At 45.6% G+C, this 26,911-nt stretch overlaps 1 protein-coding gene across 1 annotated transcript in view; it reads right to left on the bottom strand.

Annotated features, from left to right (window-relative positions):
* Iqgap1 (IQ motif containing GTPase activating protein 1) overlaps positions 1–26,911 on the bottom strand; it is a 91,816-nt gene that overhangs the window by 53,393 nt on the left and 11,512 nt on the right. Inside the window, exons 3-4 of the mRNA XM_057756049.1 lie at positions 4,928–5,084; positions 2,390–2,467 (exon numbers count right to left, since the gene is read on the bottom strand). Coding sequence (XP_057612032.1) covers positions 2,390–2,467; positions 4,928–5,084 — 235 coding nt within the window. The remainder of the gene's footprint in view (positions 1–2,389; positions 2,468–4,927; positions 5,085–26,911) is intronic.

Here is a 26,911-nt window from a genome sequence, read left to right as displayed (position 1 = left end):
AGCATTTTGTACTAGCGTGCACTTTACATCGTAGAAAATGGGAACAGAAGGTACAGACGCACAGAAAGGCCAGGTAACCATAGCAACCTGGTGCAATGCATTTCCTGATATTTGTGGGAGCGACATCTCTCAAACATACCCTGACAAAGAGGGTGCTTCAGCTCTCTGCTCTGCAGAAGCGAGGGCTAAAGCTGGTCTCCTGTAAAGACTCAGATCTGGAAGTGAGTCAGCTCAACGGATCCATGTGCTCCGAGCTTAGCACCGTGATTACCACGTGACTGAGTCACTATGCCACCCTACAGCTACTTCTGCTCTTATTCTTTCTTCAATTACAGAAACCTGAGCTCCACAGGGAAGTATGAAGAAAATAAAAACTACCCCTTAGTCCCTTACCAACGTTTCATTTCAGAGCACACCTACTTTATTTTTGCACAAAAATAGTAATCTCCCCTTTGCTGGGAACAGGCTTTAATAACCTTAAACGGCTGTCCCTACCCTTACTTAATATCAAAGACAATTTTTCAATTTGTATGCAAACGAACATTTTGCCTGCATGTTTATCTGTGCACCGGGTGCAGGCCAGGCAGCTGAAGGCCAAGAGGGGGGCAGCAGAGCTCCCGGAACTGGAGCTTCAGATGGTGTGGGTGCTGGGAACCAAACCTGTGTTCTCCAAAAGAGCAGTCAGTGCTCATAACTGCTGAGCCATCTCTCTGGCCTCTCAAAGCCCATTTTTAGTGGCCCTAGTAATTGTAGCTTTGACATGAGCATTGCATCACTGAAGGACCGTGTAGTCTGCTCCAGTTTTCTCCCTGTCCTAGCACGGATGAAAACTCTTTATATATACATCTTCTTCTGTCTCTTTACATTATTGGGAGGGATAAATTCCTAGAAGTATGTCAAAAACAGGAAAGAAAGAACAAAGGGAGGGAGGGATGGAGAGGGAGGAATAGAAGGAGGGAAAGAGGGAGGGAGGAAGGCAGGCAGGCAGCCATGTCTTATTAATCTTGTGCTATATGCCTTTAATCTAGCACTTTAGATGCAGAAGTCAGAGTTTGAGGCTAGCCTGTTCTACATAGTGAGTTCCAAGCCAACTAAGACTACATAGTTAGATTCTATCTTAATTTAAAAAAAAAAAAAAGAAAGAAAAGAAAAGAAAAATACCAAAACCATGACTGTGAAAGTCCACGGCTAACTACCGAGTAGGCGAAAGATGACGACCTGCTAAGAGTATCCTAAAGTAAACTCCTGCACAGAGCACTCGGGTGCACACTTCCACACGAGAACCACAGCCACCACAAACACCTTGTAACATCCCCTCAACAATGAACACTGTGCATTCACATTCCCGCAGATGTGAATGCTCAGAGGCCGGCAGGCAACATCTCTACAACATTCACATTCCCGCAGATGTGAACACTCAGAGGCCGGCAGGTGAAACTTCTACAACAGGCAACACCTCGACAACACTGCGAGGAAGTAAAACCTCTGCTGTATGGGCTGGAGGAATGGCTCAGAGGTTAAGAGCACTGGCTGCTCTTCCAGAGGACCCAGGTTCAATTCCCAGCAACCACATGACGGCCAGCAACCACCTATAATGAGATCTGGTGCCCTCTTCTGGCATGTGCATATATAATAAATAAATAAAATAACTAAAAAAAAAAAAAACCCTCTGCTGTACGCTTTAAAATGACGACTCGGTCTATAGCGAGCATTGGCCCAGAGCCACACTGGCGTGCACGGGGCGGTATAAAGGCTCGGCCTGGAAAACGATGCCTGCTAGCCCTGCACTCAGAAAGCATGGGCAGGAGGATCCTGAGGGCCAAGCTGGGCTACAGTAAGCTCTTATCCAAAGAACCAAGCTAGGCACGTAGCTCGCAGCTCAGCTGGTAGACTGCTGGCCTAGCATGTGCGACACTCAGCAAAAGTACAAAAGCAAAGCACACAGAACAATGCAAACCTACAACTGATGCAGTCAAAATAAATACCGCTGGGGGAAATGTCCCATTTGTATGTAAGAAGGACATACAAGAAAAGAACAAATATAAAAGAAAAAGAATACAATCCTTTTCCTAAGTCAAACTGAAAGGAACCTTTATCACTAAGGAGAAGAAAAAACTTAACCAGCATGTTGTTATGTCCCAATAATCCCAGAACTCTGGAAGCTGAGGCAGGATTGTGAGTTCAAAGCCAGCCTGGGCTACAGCTTGAGCCTGAGCCACTACCTCACAAACAATGAAGAAAGGTGCGAAGAGGGGAGAGAGTGGAGGAAGGATGGAGGGAAGGAAGGACAGGAGGAAGGAGGACAGATGACTGGTTGGTGTGGAGAACCAATTACAGGCTGAATGTAAATGCATTAATACCACGATGATATGAACACCAGGGACGTTACCTTGGGCAATCCAATCTCATCCATGGCGTTCAGCCACTGGATCACATTGTCCGTATGTCTGAAGTGTAGGCCAGTGGCCTGGAAGAAACACAAAAGTATTAGGTGCTGTGGCAAACACCACATAAACTCTTCTTGTGACTCCCCTGTGAGACTCCACAACGTCCCCTCCCTGACGCATTACACTCACACACCAGTATTCGAAAGTACACTCTCCTGCCTCTCTCTCACTTACAAACCGCCCAGAGAACCTCGCGCACCTGAGACTCAGTTCTCGGGTTTGGTCAGCTACTGGTGGCAGTGGACAAGTCATTGACCCTGCAGCCTGAGCTACTCCATCCAATACAGCTACTATGTGTATCAGCTGTGGGTCTGTATGATGAGACAGTGAGCACACTACCACTTGGGTCAGTGCAGTGTCTGAGGCCGTATGATGAGACAGTGAGCACACTGCCACTCGGGTCAGTGCGGTGTCTAAACAGTCTCCAAAATGACAGCTAGTATGCAGGATATCGATGAAGGTGTCCAGATTAAGAAATAATCCCCTGCAAACGCACACCTGCTTATTTTGAAACAGTGCTGGGCACCAGACGCAGGGCCTCACAGATGCTAATCATGAGCTCTACCCTTGAGTTACAGCCCCAACCCCTACGTCTGTTAGTTTGGGCCAAGATCCCTTTACAAGGAAGAAAGGGATATACATTTTTTTTCGGTTGTTTTGTTTTCTGAAACAGAGTTTCTCTGTGTAGCCCTAGCTGTCCTGGAACTCTTTTTGTGACCAGGCTGGCCTCACACTCAGAGATCCGCCTGCCTCTGCCTCCCGAGTGCTGGGATCAAAGGCACGCGCCATCATCGCGCCATCATGTCCAACCACAAAGGGATATGCGAATAGGGTTTTTTAAGAAATCACTCCTGCAAATCAATTTTTAAAAACTAATATAAGGTTGCACGTGACGGCGCACACCTATGCCACGCAGGAGGCAGCAGCAGAACTGTCCCAGGTTCCAGGCCAGCCAGGATTACAAAGTGAGACCCTGTGTCAAACAAAACCAAACCAAACAAGCAAACCCCTATTGTGCATTCCTGTGCTGCTGGTCTGTCAACACGAACCGCGCCGGTGCAGGGCGTGCTGGTACGTGCGTGCGGTTAACCCTAGCACTTGGGAAGGAGAGGCAGGCAGACCTCTGTGAGCTTGAGCTACACAGGGACACAAGCCAGGGACACAAAAGGACCCTACAAAGGGGAGCGGTGGCCCTAAAGATGTCTTTAGCTTAACTGTTTACTTAAAATTCAAAATATTAAAACCTTTGTTTTTGAGACGTTTCTAGGTAGGTATGGTGATGTTTACCTTTAATCCCATACTTATAAAACATAGGTAGGTTGGATCTATGAGATCAAGACTAGCCTGGTTTACATGGTGACTTTCAGGCCAACCAGACATCAAGACCCTGTCTTACACATCAAGACCGTATCTTAAGAAGAAGAAGGTGAAGCTGTTTCTGTTTAGGATCTCATGGTTTAGATCAATATCCTCCACTATCCCGAGTTTCAGGGTTGGTCCCCAGCTAACAGTGCAAAGAGGTGACTGTAATGTGAGGTGCGAACCCCATCCATGATTAATCCACTGTTCGAGTTCACAGCTCGTTGGCCGAGTGGGGGAGGGTCACTGGTGATACATCTCTAAGTCTGTCTCCTCCTCTTTCCCCTTCTCTTCTCCCCCTGCCCCTTCTCCAGTCTCCTACTCCCTGACTTCTCATCCTGCATGAGGTGAATCTCCTCGTGAGCTTTGCCCTACTCCCTACTATGATGGCTACCACGGCCCAGAAAAACTGGAGCAAATGACCAGACTGTGCCCTATAGGCTGGAGTAAAATCTTTCTCATTTCAGATAATTCATACAGATAGTGTCTTTGGCTGAGAATCTATACCCTCTTGTCTTGAATTTCAGTATAAAACATAGAAACCATTTTCACAGTCTGTGGTTTAGTTCATATGGCTTTGGGCCCAGCCCTGAAAGTCAACCCCTTACACTCACTCTGGCTATGCGGTCCTCCACTGCCTCATGGACAGGAATTCAGGGGCAAGCTCCTGAGAGGGGCTCTGCAGGTGGGACTCTGGTCCTCCCAGAATTCCCACTGCCCTTTCCACAGCCTCAGCCACAGGAATCGGTCCATTCATCTACCTGTGCTTTCGGGAAGTCTCTTTCCCATTGGATCTCCAACTCCAGTACTGAAGTAAGAATTTTCCCAAAGTCGCTATAGTTACACGTCAGTGCCTAGGTCTAGTGAGACTAATGGTGGTAATTCCCCTGCTTACTTTCTAAGAATTAAAAAAAAAAAAAAAAAATCCAGGGTTGAGAAATTCTAGAAAATTAGACCTGTCAGAAGCATGCAACGGAAATGCACAGCTCATGACGTGACCAGCTGTGCCCACCTCTGCACTACTCCCTGTCACCCTGGGCTCGTTCAGAACAGACACAGAACAAGTGTGCTAACCCCTCTCAAGCACACAAAATAATCTAAGCACCAAGCAAGGCACCCACCTTGTATCTGGTTTGCTCTCGATCATAGATTTTTTTCAGGGACACCACTTTGGGAGAGAAGAAGTTCCCCAGTTTGGCAAGGTAGACTCCATTCCTAAGCCCCTCCTCCAGCTCCGTCGTGGGTGGCAGGTCCTCCCCTAGGCATGCTTCCATCCACCTGCACAAGAAATAACGAGGGTCAGAAGCTTATGGATTTTCATTTCTGTTCTCCTAAACCAAATGCAACAACACTCTAATACATTCCACACAGCCACACTGCCCAGCTCGGACACGTTAACTGCAACCTTAAATGCCGAGGTCAAATGCCACCTTCGCCACCAGGGTGAGGCTGCTCCAGGAACCTCCAACTCTACCTCTTAGGTCCCCATTTGCAATTGAAGCCACTGTCTTAGTCACCGTCACTTTTCAGGACGGTGACTTGCTAGGCACAGTAAGGTTACACTAAGGCTGCTTTCGGAACACTCAATCGGCTAAAATCCCAAAAGGAGGAAATGCCAAAGGAAAAAGCGAATAACAAGCTTCCTCCCTTCCCTTTTTTATTTGTTTGTTTTTGTTTTATTTTTTTTTTTTCAAAGACAAGGTTTCTCTGTGTGGCTTTGGCTGTCCTGGAACTCACCAGAAAACTCAGAGATCCACCTGCCTCTGCTTCCGGAGTGCTGGGATTAAAGGCGAAGTGCTGGGATTAAAAGCATGCCCCACCACTGCCAGGCTGGAATAATGAGTCTTTAAGAGTGACTGTACCCATAGTTTACATTAAGAGTCAAAGAGAGAGGGGGATGTAGCTCAGAGGCACAGCACTTACAAAGCAGGCCCTAAGTCCTAAGTTCAACGCCCAGTATCTCCTCAACACTAAAATGATAGGGGCTGGAGAGATGGCTCAGCAGGAGAACCTGGGTTCCAATACCAACACCCACATGGCAGCTCACAACCATCTGTGACTCCAGTCCCAGGGGATCCAAAACCCTATCTGAACTCCATGAACACCAGGCAAATACATGGAGACAAGCACTCATACACGTAAAATAAACCTCATACACCCACACACACATTAAATATATGTAAAGTTTTCCTAATCTTCTTAAAAATAGGAAAGATAACCATTCTCCTTTTCCCCCTCAGATACTACAAACCAGCCACTCCGTTTCATTTCCAAGTCTACTCTCTTTTAGTAAACCTCGCACTGACCGACACACAGTAGACAATAAGGGATGGCTACATGGATGGACCAGAGGACCTTCTGCTTGTCTACTGAACACAATGACAACAAGCTTTGCTTCTGACTTTCAAGTATTAGAATAAAAAAAAAAAAAAAAAAAAAAAAAGAGGCAAGTTTCCCAAAAGAATCGCCATGGAAACTAAATTGGTGATCAATCTGCCAGTCACAAAATTCAAGCTATACCTTTGCTGGACCCTAAAGATCAGGACAACAGTGCAGGAAAGAACGGCAGCTGCCGGGGTGGAGAGAGCTGTAGGCAAAGAACACAGGGCACACTATCTTCTTCCTGTTGTGTTACTGCTGGGAAGGATGTGGACGGCCAGGCATGGTGGCACACTCTTTTGATCCGGCACTTGGGAGGTAGAGGCAGGTGGATCTCTGTGAGTTCAGGGTCAGCCTGGTCAACACGCTGAGTTCCAGGACAGTCTAGGTTACGCAGAGAGACCCTGTACTAAAAACCAGCAGAGAAGGAAGAAAATGAGCGACTCTGACAAGCAGCTGCTAGCAACCCTAGCCCTGGGCGACCTTCTAAGGTGGGTTCTCATGAACAGGGACAGCCTCACAACAGCTGAAACCAGAAACAGCACCGGAGACAAAAAAGCATTTATTCTTCGCTCCGTATGATGTAGAGCCGTCGGGCGAACTGTGGATAAAAGCACGGCGGCCTCGTCCGCCCGAGTCAGAGACGGTTCCCACAGGCGGTGGATCTTCCTCCTCTCTGAGGTTACTGGACTAACAGAAAATAAAAGACTGGACTTAGGTGACCTTTTCTTTGCCTTCCCTGCTCCAACAGCTATAAAGCAGTCCTAATGAATGCTTACGCTGACAAGTTTCCTGCAGTGAGGGGGTATACCAGGCACAGCACCCACACCAGAGACAGAAAAGCCAGCTGTGATATGGCGGGAGCACAGGAAGAAGTTAGGATAGGAGGAAAGAAAAACGCGGCATTGTTTCCCACCACTGCACCCAGGCTCACCTTTGAGCCTGCTATTCCTCGATGGTTTGTTTCCGAGAATGAAATCAATCAGATTTGGAGAAAGCAGGGCTCTGTGTGTCTTAGTTTGCTTTCTATTGTTGTGATAAAACATAACCAAATGCAACTTGGGAAGGAAAGGGTTTATTTCACCATCATTGAGAGAAGTCAGGGCAAGAACTAAGAACAGGAACCTGGGAGCAGGAACTGGGGCAGAGGCCACGGAGGACAGCTGCTTACCGGCTTGCTCTTCGTTGCCTACTTAGCCTATGTTCTTAAAGCACTAGGACCACCATCCCCAGGATGGCACCACCCACAGTCAGCTGGGTCCTCCCACATCAATCACCAACCCAGAAGAAACATCACAGACTTGCCCACAGGCTAATAGGTAGGGGCATTTTCTCACTTGAGGGTCTCTTTTCCAAAACGACTATAGTTTGTATAAAATCGGCAATAAAACTAGCCAGACACTGTGTTACTCCAATTTTGAATATTAATTTTAAGTACAGTGCTTTGATATTATGTTTGTTTGATTGATTGACTGACTGACTAACAGAGTTTCTGCAAAGCCCAGGCTCTAGACTGGCCTCAAATGCAGGATCTTCCTATCTCTGCCTCCAGCGTGCTGGGGCTGCAGGTGTATAGATAGCACCATGCCTTGTTATGCTGTTATAACTTTTCTGTTAGTACTTTGAACTCTGATTCTAAAAAAAAAAAAAAAAGAAAGAAAGAAAGAAAGAAAGAAAGAAAAAATAAGAAAGAAAGAAAAAAGAAACAACAACAACAAACCCTCTTTTCAGTTCTCTATGGCTCACATGAAATCTCTCCTACCAATAAATTGGAGTCTTAAAAACGGAGAAGCACAAGTGTGTGTGTGTGTTTCTAATCTAACACAAGCCCCTTTGGGTTTCCTCTTGGGTTTTTCTGTTTTGTTTTATTGTGGGGTTTTGTTTTTTTGTGTGTGTGTTGGTTTTTTTTTGTTTGTTTGGTTGGTTGGTTGGTTGTTTGGTTCGTTGGTTGATTTTTCTTCTTCAAGATACGGTTTCTCTGTGTAGCCCTTGCTGTCCAGGAATTCTTTCTGCAGGTCAGGCTGGCCTTGAACTCAGAGATCTGCCTGCCTCTGCCCTAGAGTGCTAGGTTTAAAGGTGTGTGCCACTACTGCCTGGCTTTTGGTTTGGTTTTGAACACAGAAAAACATTAAAGAAAATCATTCAACATTTTTCAAAATTGCATGACTATTTTGCACGTTATTACATAGTTTCTGAAGGGTTTTTTGTTTTGTTTTGCTTTGTTCTTGTTTTTTGAGACAGGGTTTCTCTGTAGCTTTGGAGCCTGTCCTGGAACTCGCTCTGCAGACCAGATTGGTCTACAACTCAGAGATCTACCTGCCTCCACCTCTCAAGTGCTGTGATTAAAGGTGTGCACCACCATCGCCTGGCTTTTCTGAAGTTTTTTTTTTTTTTTTTTTTTGTTTTGTTTTGTTTTTCGAGACAGGGTTTCTCTGTGGTTTTGGAGCCTGTCCTGGAACTAGCTCTGTAGACCAGGCTGGTCTCGAACTCCCAGAGATCCGCCTGCCTCTGCCTCCCGAGTGCTGGGATTAAAGGCGTGCGCCACCACCGCCCGGCTTTCTGAAGATTTTTTTTAAGTTACATAAAGATTCCACCGCGCCGGGCGGTGGTGGCGCACGCCTTTAATCCCAGCACTCGGGAGGCAGAGGCAGGCGGATCTCTGTGAGTTCGAGGCCAGCCTGGTCTACAAGAGCTAGTTCCAGGACAGGCTCCAAAACCACAGAGAAACCCTGTCTCGAAAAAAAAAAAAAATTTGAAAATAAAAATAAATAAATAAAGATTCCACCAAGGGGCTTGGTCACCTTTATTGGCATTATGTCACTTATAAATGGTTCCAACCATTAATAATACTGCAGGAATAGCTCTGGGCACAGTGTTGGAATTAATTCTTAGGAGGAGAGACCCCTGGACAGAACACATATTCAGGAAGTGCAAAATTCTGAGTTTAATGCCAGGCAAAATCAACAATAAAACAGAAATATATGTACATTATACACACAAATATTTCAAAGGACATTTTTAAACATTGAAATAGGCAATGGTTTTTAAATTGTTTTATGTGTATGAGTGCTTTGCCTGCATACATGTATGGGTACCATGTGCGTGCCTGGTGTCCACAGAGGTCAGAAGAAGGCATGGGATTTTGTTGCTATTGATGAATAAAGCTGTTTCAGTCAATGGCTTAGCAGAGTAAAGCCAGGCAGGAAATCCAAACAGAGATAGAACGAGAGAGTAGACAGATTCGAGGAGACACCATGTAGCCACCGAGGGAATAACATGACGCATGGATAAGTCACAGCCTTGTGGCAATACACAGATTAATAGAAATTGGTTAATTTAATAGTTGGGGCTAGGCAGTAAAAAGCCTAAGACATTGGCCAACAGTGTTGCAATTGACATAGTTTCTGTTTGATATTCGGGTCTGGGGGGCAGGGAGATGAAAGCTCAGTCTCCTATCACATGGGGTGGATTCCCGGGAACTGGAGTTATAGATGGTTGTGAGCCACCAGCCAGGGTCCTCTGCAAGAGTAGCAAGTGCTGTTCTCCAGTCCCCACATATACACGAGTGCTTCTGGTTGCCCAAGAGGCTGCTCCAAGGTTGTGCCTTCATTGTACAATTTATGAATGGCTTACCCAAGGTCACTGCTACTAAGTGGCAAAGGTGAGCTAGCTCGTAGACTGGAACTCTTCTCATGGCCCCATGTTGCTGTTGGGGTCACCCAAGACCCTAACAGAACTGGGCACCACAGGTATCTAATCAGGGTGAATTTTCAGAAATTCCATGCAAGAAAAAAAAGAAAAAAAAGGCTGGAATTCTTCCTGGCCTGTCTCCTTAATGCTGCTTTAGTTTAGCTCAATAGTAAATCCACCAAGGACGCTCAACTCAGACACAAAATCTCCTGTTAAATACATCATTTAGGCTTGGCAAGATGGCTGAGTGGGTAAAGGCACTTTGCCACCAAACCTGACAACCTGAGTTTGATCCCCAGGACCCACACGGTGGAAGAGGCACTCTGGAAAGCTGCCCTCTGACCTCCACACACACACTGTAGCACATGCACTCCTCCCCCAAATCGATAAGACAGCAGACAGACAGACAGGTGTAATTTTTTAACTTAAACACTTTATCTTTATTTAAAAGCATTTAAAAGTTAACATCTATGGCTAGGAATATAGCCCAGCAGTTGAGTGTAAATGGTAAATAAATGGTAAAAAAAAAAATTAATCATTGCATAAAAGATAATTCACCAGTCAATAAAAATTTTTCCCCTACCCCAATGATGCCTCAATCAATGTTCCCATACAATCTCAGCCAAAGAGGAGCCTGTGCCACAATCACAGACAAATCAAAACCATTCAAGGGAAACCATTTCATTTCTGAACACAGTAACCAGAAAGCGTTTGTGACGCCAACACTGGTTTTCTGCAGGTCACTCAGGCTGCCTTCTGCAGCAAGATGATCAAAAGAATGAGGGCATCATGTGACCAGCACTGTCCCTGAACACAGAGAGATAGCAGGCTGCCTGATCAATCCCCTTCTCTAGGTGATCAGTTTGAGACAGAGTCTCATTGAGTAGCCGAGGAGGGCCTCAGACCTATGGTCCTCTTCGGTGGTCCTGCCCCAGCTGCCTCCATGCTATGGTCAAGTGACAGTCTACAGAGCACTCTGAACGTCTTCATTTGCTGACAGGGGAGCAGCAAAGCCTTCCAAATAGGGTTGTTGCTAAGACTCCAGGAAGATTGCGAGTGCAGTCTAGCACAGTATTTGGCTGATGATTAAAGATATCTATGCCTTTTCCTCCTCTGAGTCACACATTCGCCACTTGATACTTCCGTTATGAACAACGACTCCAGTTCCTTCAAGTGTTCTCGTAAAAAGAATAATAATAGCATGTACCCATAGAAGGTTCTGGATGGTGAAACAGTATAGATAAGTGCTAAGAATACCACCTGGCGCAGAGAAGTCACTCAAAATGCCACCTGGCATTAAGAGGAGTGTGGCACCTGCTCCTCGTGCCCCTCAATCTTTCTCCCTCATCTCTGCCATCCTCCAGATGGACACTACCATCCTGACCTAGCATCACAAAGAGGCGGACCTCTGAACACATCTGTGTGAGGGAGTTTCTCAACTGGGCTAACTCAAGTGAGAAGACCGACCCTAACTGTGAGCAGCACCATTTCATGGTTCTACTAACTGAGGATGCATGCTATGTCACCTCATGCTCTCGGCACGACAACTTCCTGCCATGATGGACCGCACCCTCAAACTGTAAACGAATAGACCCTTCCTTCTAGGCATGATGACACACACCTGTAATGCCAGAACTCAGGAGCCAGAAGCAGGTGAAACTGAGTTTGAGGCCAGCCTCGCCTATGGCTTGAGGGCCAGGCTAGTCAGGGCTACAAATGAAACCATATCTTAAGAAACAAAAAAACAGAACAAAACAGAAATATTTTTTTTTGAAGTTCAGAGACTATCATCCCAAGTGATGCTCTACAAACACCCTGCATGTGATCAGGATTCAGATAAAGCTTGGTGAGAGAGCTGCTGTTTCTACAGAAAGTGGAGCCCCTCTGCTCACAGAGGTTTGAACATTCACCGTGTTCTCCCACTACCTGCATGAAACTTAAATGCAAAATATTATTCAAAGCTCTATCAGATTTGGAACTACTTCATAGCATGTTAGATTGAGAGGCTTGTTGTCAATATAAACAAAACTTTTAAAAAGCTGGGTGGTGGTGGTGCATGACTTTAATCCCAGCACTTGGGAGGCCTGGTCTACAAGAGCTAGTTCCAGGACAAGCTCCAAAGCTAGAGAGAAACCCTGTCTCGAAAAACAAAAAACAACAACAAACTTTTTTAAAAAAAAAAAAAAAAAAAAAAAACTCTAACCCCGTTTGGTGGCTATGAAACTAAATATATGAATTATTTCACGTGATCTCTGCATCAACCCCAGAACAGTTAGTAGCATTGCCTTGCTTCACAGAGGAGATGGAAGTAACCCAAGATCACTCACTGGTCCGTCACACTTGAACCTAGGCTGGCATGATCCAAAGCTCACACTACTTTCTTAAACCTGTCTTTTTATATTATGTGTATGGTGTTTGGCATGTGCATCTGCGCGGTGTCCCTGCAGTGCCTGTGGAGGGCATAAGAGGGTGTCAGATGCTCAGGGACTAGAGTTACCCACGGTGGGGAGCCACTATGCCGGTGCTGGGTCTCAAACCCATGTCCTCTGAGATAGCCACTAGTGCTCTTGGGGATCTCTACAGCCCCACAATTCACACTCCTAATAATGACGGTGTACTCCTCCCTTCAAAGTCAGTAACAGGTACCACCTACTGAACACTCACCCATGAACCAAGGCAAGCTCAGGCGCTGGAGCTGGCCTTCCTCAAGCCTCGGCAGTACAGTGCTGACCTCAGTCACAGGCTTTGCTCTAGCCAAGCCCTCAGAGAGGAGCCGAGAGGACTAAGCCTCGGTGGCTGCTGCGGACATAACTAGGAGGAAGCCAAGCGCTTGTATAATTACATAATAATTTTAAGGAAATCCTTTATGGAGGAGGTGTGCGGAGACAGGGTCTTGCTTTATAGCCCAAGCTAGTTTCAAAGTCCCAATCCTCTCACCTCTGCCTCCTAATACAGGGATTATAAATGACTGTCACTGCGTCCAATACATAGAGCCAGTTTTTTACAATTAACATGAATAACCAAAGTTGACTTAGAGATATAAGTATGTGTCCATGCACGTGTGTGTGTGTGTGTGTGTGTGTGTGTGTGTGTATATTAATCCCAGCACTTGGGAGGCAGAGACAGGCAGATCTGTGAGTTCGAGGCAAAACAAAATAGAACAAAACAAAACAGAGCTATATTATCTTAAAAGAGAAAAAGAACTTACAGACAACAGTACCCAGAAACCAGAGAGGAAAACATAAACAAAGTGCCTACATAGGACGTCTTCAGGGGCTGATGGGATGGCTCAGCAGGAAGGGCATGCTGACCAGAGTTCATTCCCCCAACCCTCTGGGTGCCCGAAGGGAACCAACTTCCCGCAGCTATCTCCACAGAACAGATGGTAGTGCACACTCACAGCCACACACAAATGTAAAAAAAATATATTTTTTAAGTATATTTTAGGCGGGTGCAATGATGCTGGCTATAAGCTCAGATGCAGGGAAGCAAGAGGTTCATAGATCCCAGCTGTACAGAGCAAACTGAGGCGGTCTCAAAAAAACAACTAAGGGCTGGAGAGATGGCTCAGAGGTTAAGAGCATTGCCTGCTCTTCCAAAGGTCCTGAGTTCAATTCCCAGCAACCACATGGTGGCTCACAACCATCTGTAATGAGGTCTGGTGCCCTCTTCTGGCCTGCAGGCATACACACAGACAGAATATTGTATACATAATTAATAAATAAATATTTTTTAAAAAAACTAAAAAAATAAATAAGCAAAGTTGGGTAGCATGGCACATGCCTATAGTCCTCCTCTAACCCTGCACGCAGGAGGCTCAGGCAGGAGTACCAGCCAGCCTGGGCTACACACCAAAACCGTGTCTCAAAAACAACAACATCAACAACAAAAATATCCAACAATAAAAAGAAACTGAAGAAGTAAAATTACAACATGGAACAAGAACAATTACTAATAACTTCCTGTGTTTATACACTATTTTCTCTCTCTCTCTTTCTTGTTTGTTTTTCAAGACAGGGTTTCTCTGTGTGTCTCTGGCTATTCTGGAACTCACTCTGTAGACAGGGCTGGCCTCGAACTCACAGAGATCCGCCTGCCTCTGCTTCCCTGAGTGTTGGGATTAAAGGCATACGCCACCACCGCCCGGCTTATACATATATATTTTAAACACTCAAAATACAATGACAAATATTTCCCTAGAAAAATGGGCTACAAACAAAGCAGGCAACTCATAAAGGGAAAAACAGAAACTGCCAGTCCTCGCATGGGGCTTTCAGTCTTCCCAGCCATGCACGAAATGCAAATTCGAGGAACAATATCATCATCTGCCAGACTGCCAAATGGTAAAAATTATAACTTATTATTCACTTTGTGGGAAAATCCCACATTATCACACAGATCCAGAAAAAAAAAAAAAAGCTGGCACCAAAAGTCATCTATAGCAACTTACAGAAACTTCTATAAAAGGAAAGAGAAAGGTTTTATTTTTAAAAACTGACTTGTGGCATGGGTGACTAAATAAAAGATGAAGCCATCAAACGAGACTAGGGGGAGACAGGAGGATGACAAGTACAAGCTGGGCCTGGAAAGTCGATGGAACAGCCAAAGAGTGACAAACCGCAGGCACCTGGAAACACCAGCCGAGGGAGGGAGGGGCTCTCCCGGAAGACAAGGTGCAGAGACAGACACAGGGGGGAGAGAGCGCCTGGGACGGGACCTTCCATAGGTGAAGTCACTGGGGTAAGATGAGCAATCAAGAGGGAATCGCATGGTGACAGTCAAGAAAAGAAACACTTGAAGCACCTGGACGCAGTCACTACCTTCAAATGCTGCACAGAGGGACAGCAAGAAGAAAGGGTGTGGCAAGGCAAAGAGGGTGTGGCAAAAATAAAAATGGAAAACTCAGTGGCCTCGGTAAAGGACTCTCAAGCAGGAGTCAGCTTGCAGTAACCAGAAAAGGCTGACAGTCAAGTAGAAAAGTCCTACGAGTCATCAGCAAGACGGCAAATATTTCCCAAGTTTAAGCAGACAAGAATTTTCTAGTCAGAGACAGGATCCAAGTTTTCACTAAAAAAAACAAAAAAACAAAAAAAAACAAGAAAGTCCAGCACACAGGAGGTTGAATGCTCAGATCCTAAAAAATGAACATAAAGGCCCAGACCCAGGGTAAGGACTCCCTCCTGATCCAAAACGGCGCAACTTTGCCTTGAGCAACGGTAGAACTGACAGCTCCACCCTTCACCCGCTACCAAGACTTCAGGACACTGAGATAAGCAGGAAACAAGTCCTAAACCGCGAGAGGAAGTAGCTCAATCCCAGCAGTAACTGCCAGGCAGAGGCAGGCGGGTCTCTGTGAGCTCAAGGGCAGCCTGGTCTGCACAGCAAATTCCAGGCCAGACAGGCTTCACGATGAGATCCTGGGGGAGGAGGGAGAAAGGGAGAGAAAAGGAAAAGAGAAAGGAGGGAGAGAGGTGAGGGGGAAGGAGGACGACAGAGTAAGTTAGTTCAACTAGCCATCCTGAAGCCCTGTGAGGTAGAACGTAGGCTTGTGTTTTGAATAGGCTGCCAGCCAGCTACCTTGATGGACAATACTGTGTTTAACTTGCTGCTTCAAAAGTCATTGTGTATCAGTGGATAAAAGACATGAACTAACAAAAAGAAGAGGACAGAGTGCAAGGAAAGTTGGAGAAAGGAATGAAGATTAGTCCAGGATGGTGGCAAATCCAGGGAGAGGGAGTGCTCGTTCTCTCCTTGTGAGGAAGATGCAGGTTTGCCTATAAAAAGAACAAAGGATGGAGAAACTGAGAATTCAATAAAGAAAGCAAGACTGGGAAAGGAACTTGCCTGACTCCTTACCTGAGAAAGAGGAAAGGAAATGAGAATGAGTAAGAATAGTTCAGGGTGATGGTGGCACACACCTTTAATCCCAGCACTTGGGAGGCAGAGGCAGGCGGATCTCTCTGAGTTTGAGGCCAGCCAAGTCTACAAGAGCTAGTTCCAGGACAGGCTCCAAAGCTACAGAGAAACCCTGTCTCGAGGAAAAAAAATATGAGCAAGAATGACATGCTATCTAACAGACCCCACTAGACTTCCGTTTCCTGTCTGTAACACGGAGTAGGACCAACCTCCTAAAGTTGTGAAGATGAGGAAATCATATACACCTAGAGCTGGAGGCAATAAATGATGGCAGCTATATAATTTGTGTGTGTGTGTGTGTGAGAGAGAGAGAGAGAGAGAGAGAGAGAGAGAGAGAGAGAGAGAGAAAGTCCCAGAGAGAGAGAGAGAGAAAGAGAGAGAGAAAGAGAGAGAGAAAGTCCCAGAAATAAATCTACTAGAGACCAAATCCAGGGATTACATAATACCTGTCTACCTAGTCCTACTGATAACATTTTTCGATTCTCGGCCCTACCCATTCTGCCACCAGCAAAACAAAGACGTGCCTATCCCCGAGCACTACTGTGGTGAGGATAAAACAAGCCTGGGCCAAGAGCATATGCAGAAAAGAATCAGGGTGGGAATCTGAATTAGGGGTCTGTAAAGAGGAAACCAGTTGAACAAGTTCTGCAGAGCACGTGACTTCAGCGGTTTCCCGGCTCTGTGCAATACAGAAGGGGAACCGACCAATGCCGGAACTGACTGCTCCAACCGCTGAGATTCAGTTCCTCCAGGAGCAGAAACTGCTACCACACCCATCCTGCCCAGTGGAACCCCATGCCAGGATTGTCCTATGCTAAAAAACGGCCAGCTTGCCCTGCCCTGGGGATTCCATTACGCCACATCACCTAGGCGAGTACAGTGTGCGGCAGGTGCAGCCCCAGGAAAGACAACGGCAAGCACAAGCAAGCATTGTGTGTCACAGGAGGTGGGCAGGCAGGCGTCCTGCTGCTCAGGGAAAGTGCGGCGATTTGGGTTTTGAAGAGACTTTGGGGCTCAGGGGACGAGGTCAAGGGAGGGGCGAGACGGGAAAAACACAGCAGGGCAAAGGAGAGGAAGAAAATGGACAAGGCCTTTGGGGATTTGAAACTGCAACGAAGGGGTAAGATTTGATTTAAAGCCGGGTGTGGTAAAAAAAAAAAAAAAAAACACCTGTGCTCCCAGCACCAGGAGACAGATCAAGAGTCCAAGGTCACCCTCGGCAACAAGCTAGACAGTCTCAAAAAAAAAAAAAGGAAGAAAGAAAAACGCGTGCGCGCACAGACCCCCCCCCACACACACACACACTAAAAGCTTGTTTCCAGGTTAACCAGCAAAATGAGAAGTTTTGATAGCATCTGTTTTAAAAGGAATTTCTGAGTTCAACTTAAACCAATTTGGGGGAAAACAAAACAGGAATAAGTTAGAAACAGATCTATCCCTAAGCAAATCATTTTATTAATTTTATTAAGAGCCGAACTGGAAGCCCAGCGGCGGTCATGCATGTCTCTAATCTCAACACTCAGGAGGCAGAGGTAGGCAGATCTCTGCAAGACTGAGGTCAGCCTGGTCTACACAGCAAGTTCCAGGACAGCCAGGGCTACACAAATAAGCTCTGTCTTGGAAAAAAAAATTAGAAACTGAATTAAGCCTAGAAAACAGCTACGTTTCAGCAGGTTAGCCTAGATGTTGTCATCTTAAAAACCCGCAAAGAGAAGTAACGCCAGGCAAAGAGGCTCACATAGTAGGTTTATTGGAAGAGGAGAGAGAAGTGGGCAGAGACCAATCCCTGGGGACAAGAGAGAAAGAAGAGAGAGGGGGGAAAGAGACAGGAGGTGAGCAGGCCCACCTTTTAAAGGGGGACGTAGAAAATGTGCACAGGGGTGCTCTTAGTGGCTGCAGCTGAGGACTTATCCAGTCAGGACCCCAAGGGCAGATGCTTGAATACTAACACTAGTGATGGCTGTGACTCTTAAAGTGTAAGCCAGGGACTTAGAGATAAGATGCTTGCCTTAGCATGTGTGAAACATTAGGTCTGAGCCCGACAACTCTTCACAAAGAGGAGGAGACTGGAGAAAAAGAAAGAAGACAGGTTCCTCCTTCTTTGTGAGAGCAATCTTCTCTAGAGCCCTGGGAACAGGTTAGGTCACTATAGTAACATACATCAACAATTTAATTTTCAAATCTATGACATGGCTAACTGTGGATCTTAGAAGGACACAGCCCCTCCCTCAAAGGTTCATAGCATCTTTGGGGAGATAGAGGGCATGAAAAGCTGGAACGAAGCTCAACCCTCCCTTAGTGTGTCCAGAGAATTCCAGAGCTCATGCTCTCAGAAAGGAAACACACTTTTCACACAGTTCAAAACCCAGAACCTAGAATTTTTTTCTAAAATAAATAAATAAGCCGGGCGGTGGTGGTGCACTCCTTTAATCCCAGCACTCGGGAGGCAGAGGCAGGCGGATCTCCGTGAGTTCGAGGACAGCCTGGTTTACAAGAGCTAGTTCCAGGACAGACAGAGTTGTTGCACAGAGAAACCCTGCCTCGTAAAATTAAAAAATAAATAAATAAATACCCAAAAAAACAGAATTAGCAAGAATGCCAGTGACTGAGAGAGGAAGGCCCGCCAGCTGCACCCTCGGGATACGGCATGGCAAGTACACAGAGGATCGCTTCCCTGATGAACAGGGGACAGAATGCTATATAGTTAGGAAAATAACCCTGGGCGACAGCCCTAAACACAAGGAAGAGCAACAGGAAGGAGGCCAAGACCACGCAGTAAATTAAATGGAATTCTGAGGAATTTTACGGAGCAGACAAATGTCATCAAGCCACGACGTAGGAAACTAGAGATGGAGGCGCCTGCCAAGACTTCCCATCAACCTCACCCGTCCCGGTCAATTCCAATAAAGGCTCAAAACGTCACCTGTCCCATGATCAGAAATCACAACACCAAAACCTCCAAACTTTCCTCTCCCAAGTGTCTCTTCTCATCTTTTCGCCCACTGAAACCAGTAACTACCCACAGAAGGACACTCGCACGTCTGGTCAAAGTGCTCTAACTACTGGAAGATCTCAGTCGCTCTTTCTTAAGGAACACAGTATCCCTGGCCTCAATTCTAAACAAACAATACGAAACAAGAAACAAACAAAGCCCAGAAAATTACAACAATTTCATGACACCAGACCCCTAGCCCACAACAACGTGACTGAGCCGCGATTCTGAGCACCTGCTTAACGACAAGCACTGAGGTCAGAGGTGCTCCTGAGCCCCAGAAGCAACTCAGGGCGCCAAGAGTGCGGACGCCATGTTTTCCTCCTCTCCTTCACAATTTTCGCCTTTCTTGCAAAACCCAAGCAACAAATGACCTCCCCCTCGTCTAAACTTTTACACAGTGACTGTTTGCGCCATTCCGCCATCCCCTGAGCCACCATATGCTGCCTTGTGACAGTCAGACCTTTCACTCTTTCATGTTGGGTAACTTCGATGCTTATGTCCTGTCTGTCCAACTAATATGGATGGGGCCTCTTTAAAACAAACCAACCAGATTCACTGTTTTAATTATGTGTGGGTAGGTCTGTAGACACCTAAGTGCGGGTACAGAGGAGATCAAGAGGCCACCGATTCCCCCTGGAGCTGGAGTTTCACACACCGCACACGGTGCTGGAAATGGACCTGAAGAGAGGCAAGCACTCTTAACTGCTGAGTCATCTCTGCAGCCCATACCGGGAAGCCTCTTAATGGCAGGACTGGTTTAGCGGTTCAGACCCTCCCTGGTACTACAATCAAACTGTGATGACAATGAGAGTTTGAAAATGCTTTTCACTTGTTTTAAAGTAATAAAAAACACTCTTTTTTTTCCTCATCCCTTCTCCTCCACAGAGAAAAATGGACAGTGGAATATTATCAAGTCATTCAAAACAGGGTTTAAACCTGCGGTGGTGGTGCACGCCTTTAATCCCAGCACTCGGGAGGCAGAGGCAGGTGGATTTCTGTGAGTTCGAGGCCAGCCTGGTCTACAGAGTGAGTTCCGGGACAGGCTCCAAAGCTACAGAGAAACCCTGTCTCGAAAAACCAAAACCAAACAAAAAACAACAACAACAGTGTTTAATAAGACAGGAAATGAAAGTAAAACTTATCTCTGAATAATTTCAGAAATGGGCTGAAGAGATGGTTCAGCTGTTAACACTGGGTATTCTTCCAGTGGTCCTGAGTTCAAGTCCCAGCACCCACATGGCGGCTCACAACTCTATAATGGGATCTGATGCCCTCTTCTGGAGTGCAGAGAGACAAAGCACGCACATACATAAGGCAGACAAATAAATACATCTTTAAGTAGCTTCAGAATAGGTTAAGTAGAGGAAGAAGCCTGAAAACGTTCTACAATGTAGCTTTCAAAGTGGCTCTGACAACTTCATGTGTGTGCAATTGGAAAGGGTGCACATGCTTGTACATGCATGTTAAGACCAGAGGTCAGCCTCACGTGTCATTCTTCAGGTTTGTTTGTTTATTGTTACTGTATGTACGTGTATTCCAGGTCACAAGGCACATGTGAGGTCAGGGTAGGCTCATTCCTTCCACCTTTACAATAGCTCCAGGGGTCAAATTGAGGTCACAGACTCAATGGTCAACAAATATCTTGGATTTCAGTTGCTTTTCCCACTAGGCTTCTTCTCTCCTATTCTGTGCTTAGAGCATTTCTAATCACAACGTAGAAAATCATTATTATTACACTGTTGATAAGTCAGTGCATTTTTAAAACACAATTTGTTGTATTAACCATTTCCCTAGAAATTCAAATTTAATTGACACATCTCTTATGTCTTCTTGGATCCCACATCTGACACAGAAGATGCCCTCAAGAGCTTCCTTTGAGTGAAAAGTCCAATAGCTGAAGCTGAGCTTGCTGGCAAATACTTGGAATCCCAGTATTCTGGGAGGTAGAAGCGGAAGGGTCAAGAATTCAAGGTCATTCTTAGCTATCCAGTGAGTTTGATCCTGAGCTATACGAGACCCCATCTCAAAAACCAAACAAACAAACAAAAAGAAACAAGCCAGGTGGTGGTGAAACAGGCCTTTAATCCCAGCACTTGGGAGGCAGAGGCAGGCGGATCTCTGTGAGTTTGATGACAACCTGGTCTACACAGTAAGTTTCAGGGCTACACAGAGAAAACTCTAGTTCAGGAAAAAAAAATACAAGGGCTGAGAATATAACTCAGTTGGCAGACTGCTGGCCTGACATGCATGAGCTCAAGGACTTAAGAGGTAGTAACAGAAAGACCAGAGGGCCAAAGCCACCCTCAGCTCCATAACATAATTGGTGTGAGCTGTATGTACAAGACCCCATCTCAAAAAAAAAAAATTAAAAAAACCCAACAGCTCTTTTTCTGAGATAAACTTTTCAAGTAAGCACTTTGGTGATGTTGCTGTTATATGTTGTCTAAACCATCGCTACAATATAGTCCCAGACCACTTCCCTCACCCGAGAAGAAGCCCCTCACCCGAGAAGAAGCCCCACACCCATCAAGCAGCCACTCTCCTCTGCACCCCTTGTAAAGTTCGTCTTACTCAGGCAGTATAAATCACCTTAATCACCTTGCAATCTAATGCGTTTTTATCCAGCTCTCTGCTGGACACTATTCCAAATGTCCTGCTGCGATCTAGACACAACCTGATTTCTAGCTCGCCAATGTGACCCTGCTCAGGAGAGGCTTCTGCAGCTCTGAAGGAGTCCATGCTAAGGATTGGGTGTCGGTCCTAACCTCGCGTCTGCTCTCAGGAAGTCCTCAGAAGCAGCCTAAGTGACACTGCGCCCTGGGGTCTTGTCACCCTGTGTTTTGTCAGAAATTAGTTCCCAAGTTCAGAATTTGTGATGTTTTCTTTTCCTTGAATCCCAACTTTTAAAAAGCACAGTTCTTGGCACTGACTTAGAGGGCTGGGTGTGACGGTGCACTCCCTGATGGGACTTGTAGTCCCAGCACTTAAGAGGCAGAGGTAGGAGGAGAGTCAGGAGCAGCCTTGGCTACATGAGATCATCTCAAAAAGCAAATGAACAAAAAACAATGTCCTAAAGATCGTGGACAACAGTTTAGCAATTATACTCAGCCAATTAGTGAAAGTCGTTAATTTAAACTCTGTCAGCCTCCGGGAATGAGGACTCGATGACAAGGGGAAGAATTTATTAACACATAAAGCAGGAAAAGAGATTACCATAAACATCATAGGTTCTTAGTGAGATCGAATCCCTAAGACAAAGGACTGTGCTTCCCAAGCCAGAGGAACTCAGAGCACTGGTTCTGAGACAGTCGATCCCTGTGGGACGACAGCACACTGAGCGGGTTTGAGGAAGGCTGTATACATCACCATCCTCTTCCTTAGCCACACACACACACACACATAAAGGTACAGCACATCCACCCGACTGTTTATTAAGACAGCTATTAGTGATGCATAAAATTTAAGGTATTGTCCAAAAACTATCTGGACAAAAGTAGAGTAAACTATACTGCTGGATGTGGTGACACATGCCTTTATTCCCAGTACTTAGGAGGCACAGGCAGACCTCTTTGAGTTCAAGGCCATCCCAGTTTATGTAATGAGTTGTTGGCAAGCCAAGGCTACATAGTGAGACCCTGTTTCAAATAAAAGATATCCCCCAAGTCCTCATGCCAAAATTCTAAATGAATCAGAATTAAATGAAATGCTAAAACTCTACAAATATATATACTGTTCAATTTTACCATTTACATATATGTATATATTGCACATATTCATATCGAATATATAAGAATATATTTGTTACATTAGATGATACTACATATACATGTCTGCATATATATTTTAAAATTACCATTAGCCACACTGGCCTGGAGGTAAAGAAAAGCAGAATACTTGCCTAACATGGTCAAGGCTCTGGGTTCTATGTTCTTTAAGACTTAGTCTCTAGCAATTCCTAATGACGTTGTGTGTGAGTGCATAACAAACCTGTTTAGTGGGCTGTGTTCTTAAAGAGATGTGTGTGCTCCCTCTCTGGCTGAAAGAACAGACGCCAAGAAACTGGAAATTTCCCCAGGACTCTCTTGCCGGGAGAGGAAACAGTGCAGCTGCAGGGGGGCGGGGGCTGAGACTGTGATGCACTCGGGCCACTCAGCATTGGGCTGTTCAGCTGTGTGTGTGTTACTTCCCCTCAAACCCTACCCTCAGGTCAGGCCCCTGAAAGTGGACCTTGGGGACCATGTAGGCTCCATTCATTGGCTTAGTGAGGATAGACAGCTGGACCTGGCTTGTTAAGGGCACAGAGCATGTGGCCTGTGAGACCAGCACAAAGTGCGCGGGCGCACGTTGAGTATGTGCCTTAAAGGGCCAAGGAGTCAAATCCCCTTGGATCTGACTGGAATTACGGCAACTGTGAGTCACCAACACAGGTGCTGGAAACCAAACTCAGATCCTCTGGAAGAGCAACTTGTGCTCTTAAGTGCCAGTCATTTGTCCCAGGTCTGCAAGTTAACACCTTACACAAAATCAAAGCTTAAAGGGCAAATGGAATCAGCACTTACAACACCATGCCTTAAAAAGGACCCAGTTCCTCAATATATAAAGAGCTCTTACAAACAATGGGAAAAGATTAATAGAGTAACCACGGCAGCACATGTCTCTAGTCCAGGTTTTCAGGAGGCTGAGGTATATATAGCCAATGCTATACACACGGCGTTACTAACTACAGCACTGTTTATAATAACAAGAACTAACAGCGGCAGGAAAAGCTCATCGACAGTCAAGCCCACAGCTGAAATTCAGCAAAGTCGCTGAAGAACAAAAATGAGGCACTCTGTTGCATCTGTGTGGAAGAATTGTAAAATGCAGCGTGCACAGGCATTTCTAGAGGAAGGTGACTCCTGTCCACCACCAGAGAGGCTGGGAAGAGGACAATCCTGGGGCAGGAGGAGCAGGACCAAGGAAAACAGGCAGGTTTTCGTCTCCTGTACATCCTCCCGTACCCTCTGAATCACGTACCATATCCCTGTATTCTCTGGCTTTGAATCTAAAAAAAAAAATTCAACCCAGGTCACAACTGTACTTTAAAAAAATTACCTCTCATAATAATATCAGTATTTCCTTCTTTCTGTCCTCAAAATTCTCACAAATCTTAGAACTCAGGGGCTCCTGAGTGTCCTGGGGCATCTGCCCGGCAGCAGCAAAGCCCTGGGCTGGCAGCTGCCTCTCCGGTCTTCCTTCTGCTTTTCGTTATGATTTCCAGTGAGTCAACCGGAAGGCGTTCTCAGTAAAGAAGAAATAGAGGCCTTTACACAAGCCCTTCCTCCACCCACAACCCCCCCCCCCCAGGCAACTCTCTCGCTAAAACTAAGTAAGGCAATTTCCAGTCCAACATGCCACTCCTGTCTGCATGAGGTCACCAGTTAGCAGATGACGGTCTGGCGGGGCAGCTAAGTCCAAAGGCAGAGACCAGGTTAGACAGTAGAAAAACGTTGAGGAATAGTCCAACAAACCAGTTAAAGACAAAAATAAATGACGGAATTGGGTGTGGTGGACTGTGCCTGTAAATCCAACCTGCTCCTGAGACCAGAGCAGGCAGACTGAAATCTAAAGCTAGCCTAGACAACTTTAGGAAACCCTGCTTCAAACCGTCTGTTTTAATCACTAGGGTGTGGGGTGTGGTTCAGCAGTAGGCAACTTGTCCAGCATGTGTGAGACTCTCAGTTCAACCCGCAATGTATAAGCAAACAAGAAGAGAAACTGGACATTAGGAGGTGGGCGAGACCATAGTAAGCAGCCGATGCACCAACCGTCGGCCATTTGACAGCAGGACACCAGTTGTCTCGATACTGGGCCTTACTGTGCCCCTTTCATGTCTGCAGAGGTCAAAAAGTTTGGTGGGACACAGACCTAGGCTTGACTTATGCAGACAGTTAAGTGACCTTGGTACTGGTATTATTAATTCATTTTCCCCTCTTGGGAATAATAAAAACAATGCCTATATCACAGCAACGTTCGACTGAAGCTTCTTCAGCATTCAATGTTATTAATGATAGTTACTACTGTTGTAATTATTTGTACAAATACCAGCAACATCAAAGCAGTGAGGACACAGTGGTTAAGAAGAAGGACTTTGGAGTCCTTGCCAAATTTGAAATCTACTACATGAGTGATTAGCTTCTCTGGGCTTTGCTTTCTTATCTGCTAAATGTAAATAATTAGCACCTCCTGGGGTCACCAGAAAGGCTCACTAGATCAGCATGTGATGTGCTCAGCACTCTGTGGACAGAGAGAGACAGTAAGAGAGAGACAGAGAGAGACTGGGAGAGAGAGAGAGAGAGTACTCAAGAAATGGTAAATGGTATGGATGACCACAACGGAGAGGGAACAAAGCAAGAGGAAGTCACTGACTTTGGGACACATGGAGAATATTTCAAACATTGCAAATGGCAGGTTTGGGGGCCCCGGGGTTTCATGGGGATTTTGTTGTTTCCTTTTAGCTCTCCTAAAGGCAAAGGGTTGATTTCCTATAATATAATGCCTGGTTGAAACAACCAAGTCTTCCCAAATAATTATAAAAAGTTTTCTGAAAATTCAAACTTAAGCAAATTTTTACTTTTCAAACTAAATCATTAACCAAATCTTTCATTTGTATGTTTAAGTTTTTTATTAAAAACACTGCTAGGCCACTATAAGGAGCCTTCCAAAATTAAAATGAAGAAGCAGAGCTGCAATTTATTTGCTCAGGTAGGCCCTGGCCCTTGACATTTAACTAGTACTTCACACGAAGCCTGCTCAAAGATATGGTCTCTAAGCAACAGAGTCCCAAATTACACAAACAGCAGCCGTAATATGAATCACTTCCGGAAGGTCTCATTTTGCCTACCAGCACTTTCTTTACACAAATACTTGTCACAGGGTTTATTTAGGCAACCCCAATTAGAAGCAAGCAGAGGTCCATCAAATACCACATAGTTTAAAAATCCTTGAGACCAGTCCTGCTACCTACCAACAGGTAGCTCTAAATTGCTACACAGTGAAGCAGAAGAAAAGATATAGAATCAGGGACAGGCCACCAAGCAAAGCCAAGAAATGAAATTCCTAGAATAAGCTAACTCGGGACTTCAAATACATTTTTACTATTTTGCAACTTGGGTTTAAAATACATGAGTGCAATTACTGCTTTGATGTCTAAATCCAGGAGAAGTAGATGCCAAATTAGGTCAAGTGAACAGGCTGCTTAGCTCTCTAGGACTTTCTCAGTCCTGCCTGGTGAGCAGTCTGAACACTCGGCAGCCAGGTCAGCACTGCTCTGTGGTCACGTCCACCCCTACACCACGGTCTGTGAGGAGAACTGGGAAGTATCAAGCCCACATCTCCCATGAGACTCCTTTTCTCCACCTCTGAGGGGGTTTCTGTGTACCCCACTCTTCTTCATGAACTAATGAAAGCCCACTTTGCTATTAATAAGAGTCAGAGGACTTAAGAGATCAAATTGAAAACTCTAAGAAGTCAGGCAACGGGGCCAGAGAGAACAAAAACCAAGACAGTGGAGCATCGAGCCAGACGTGTGGCGCGCACCGAGGATGAGGGCGGCAGATGGTTTACGATACATCTCTGTTGCTATGACTTTACATAAACAGATGAGATGAAGAGACACCATGAGGAGAGTCTGCAGCGCTCACCCTCAAGACAGGCGTCATGAATCAGGGCAATTATTAAAGGTAAAATGGATAATGTCCTAGAGCTAAAATAAATAAAAAGATATTACAGGATGGGACCAGCCAGAGGGAGGGCAGAGGACAAAGAGAACAAAGTCAAACAAAATCTAATGACACCCGGGCATGGAAAAGAAACTGCCCCAGTGACCCACAAGATGTTGTGTGCTAACTTCAAAATGAATTTTAAGAAAGAAGAAAGGGGAGAGGAAAGACTTTCAAAAATGTCTTATAAATCGAGAAGAGTCTTTGACTGAGGGCTGACTTGGTAGTAGAGGGCCTGCGTCCCTCACAGCACACCTGAGGTCCTGGGTTCAATCCCCACCACTGTAAAGAGTCCATGTTACAGACAAAACTGCTAAGACAGCGCCAATCCGAAAGGAACAAGAATTCTATAAAAGTTAAAAAAA

This window comes from Chionomys nivalis, chromosome 23 (genome assembly GCF_950005125.1).
Source record: "Chionomys nivalis chromosome 23, mChiNiv1.1, whole genome shotgun sequence".
NCBI lineage: Eukaryota > Metazoa > Chordata > Mammalia > Rodentia > Cricetidae > Chionomys > Chionomys nivalis.
The sequence above is the reverse complement of the archived record's forward strand: the minus strand, read 5'-3'. Positions and strand labels throughout refer to the sequence as shown.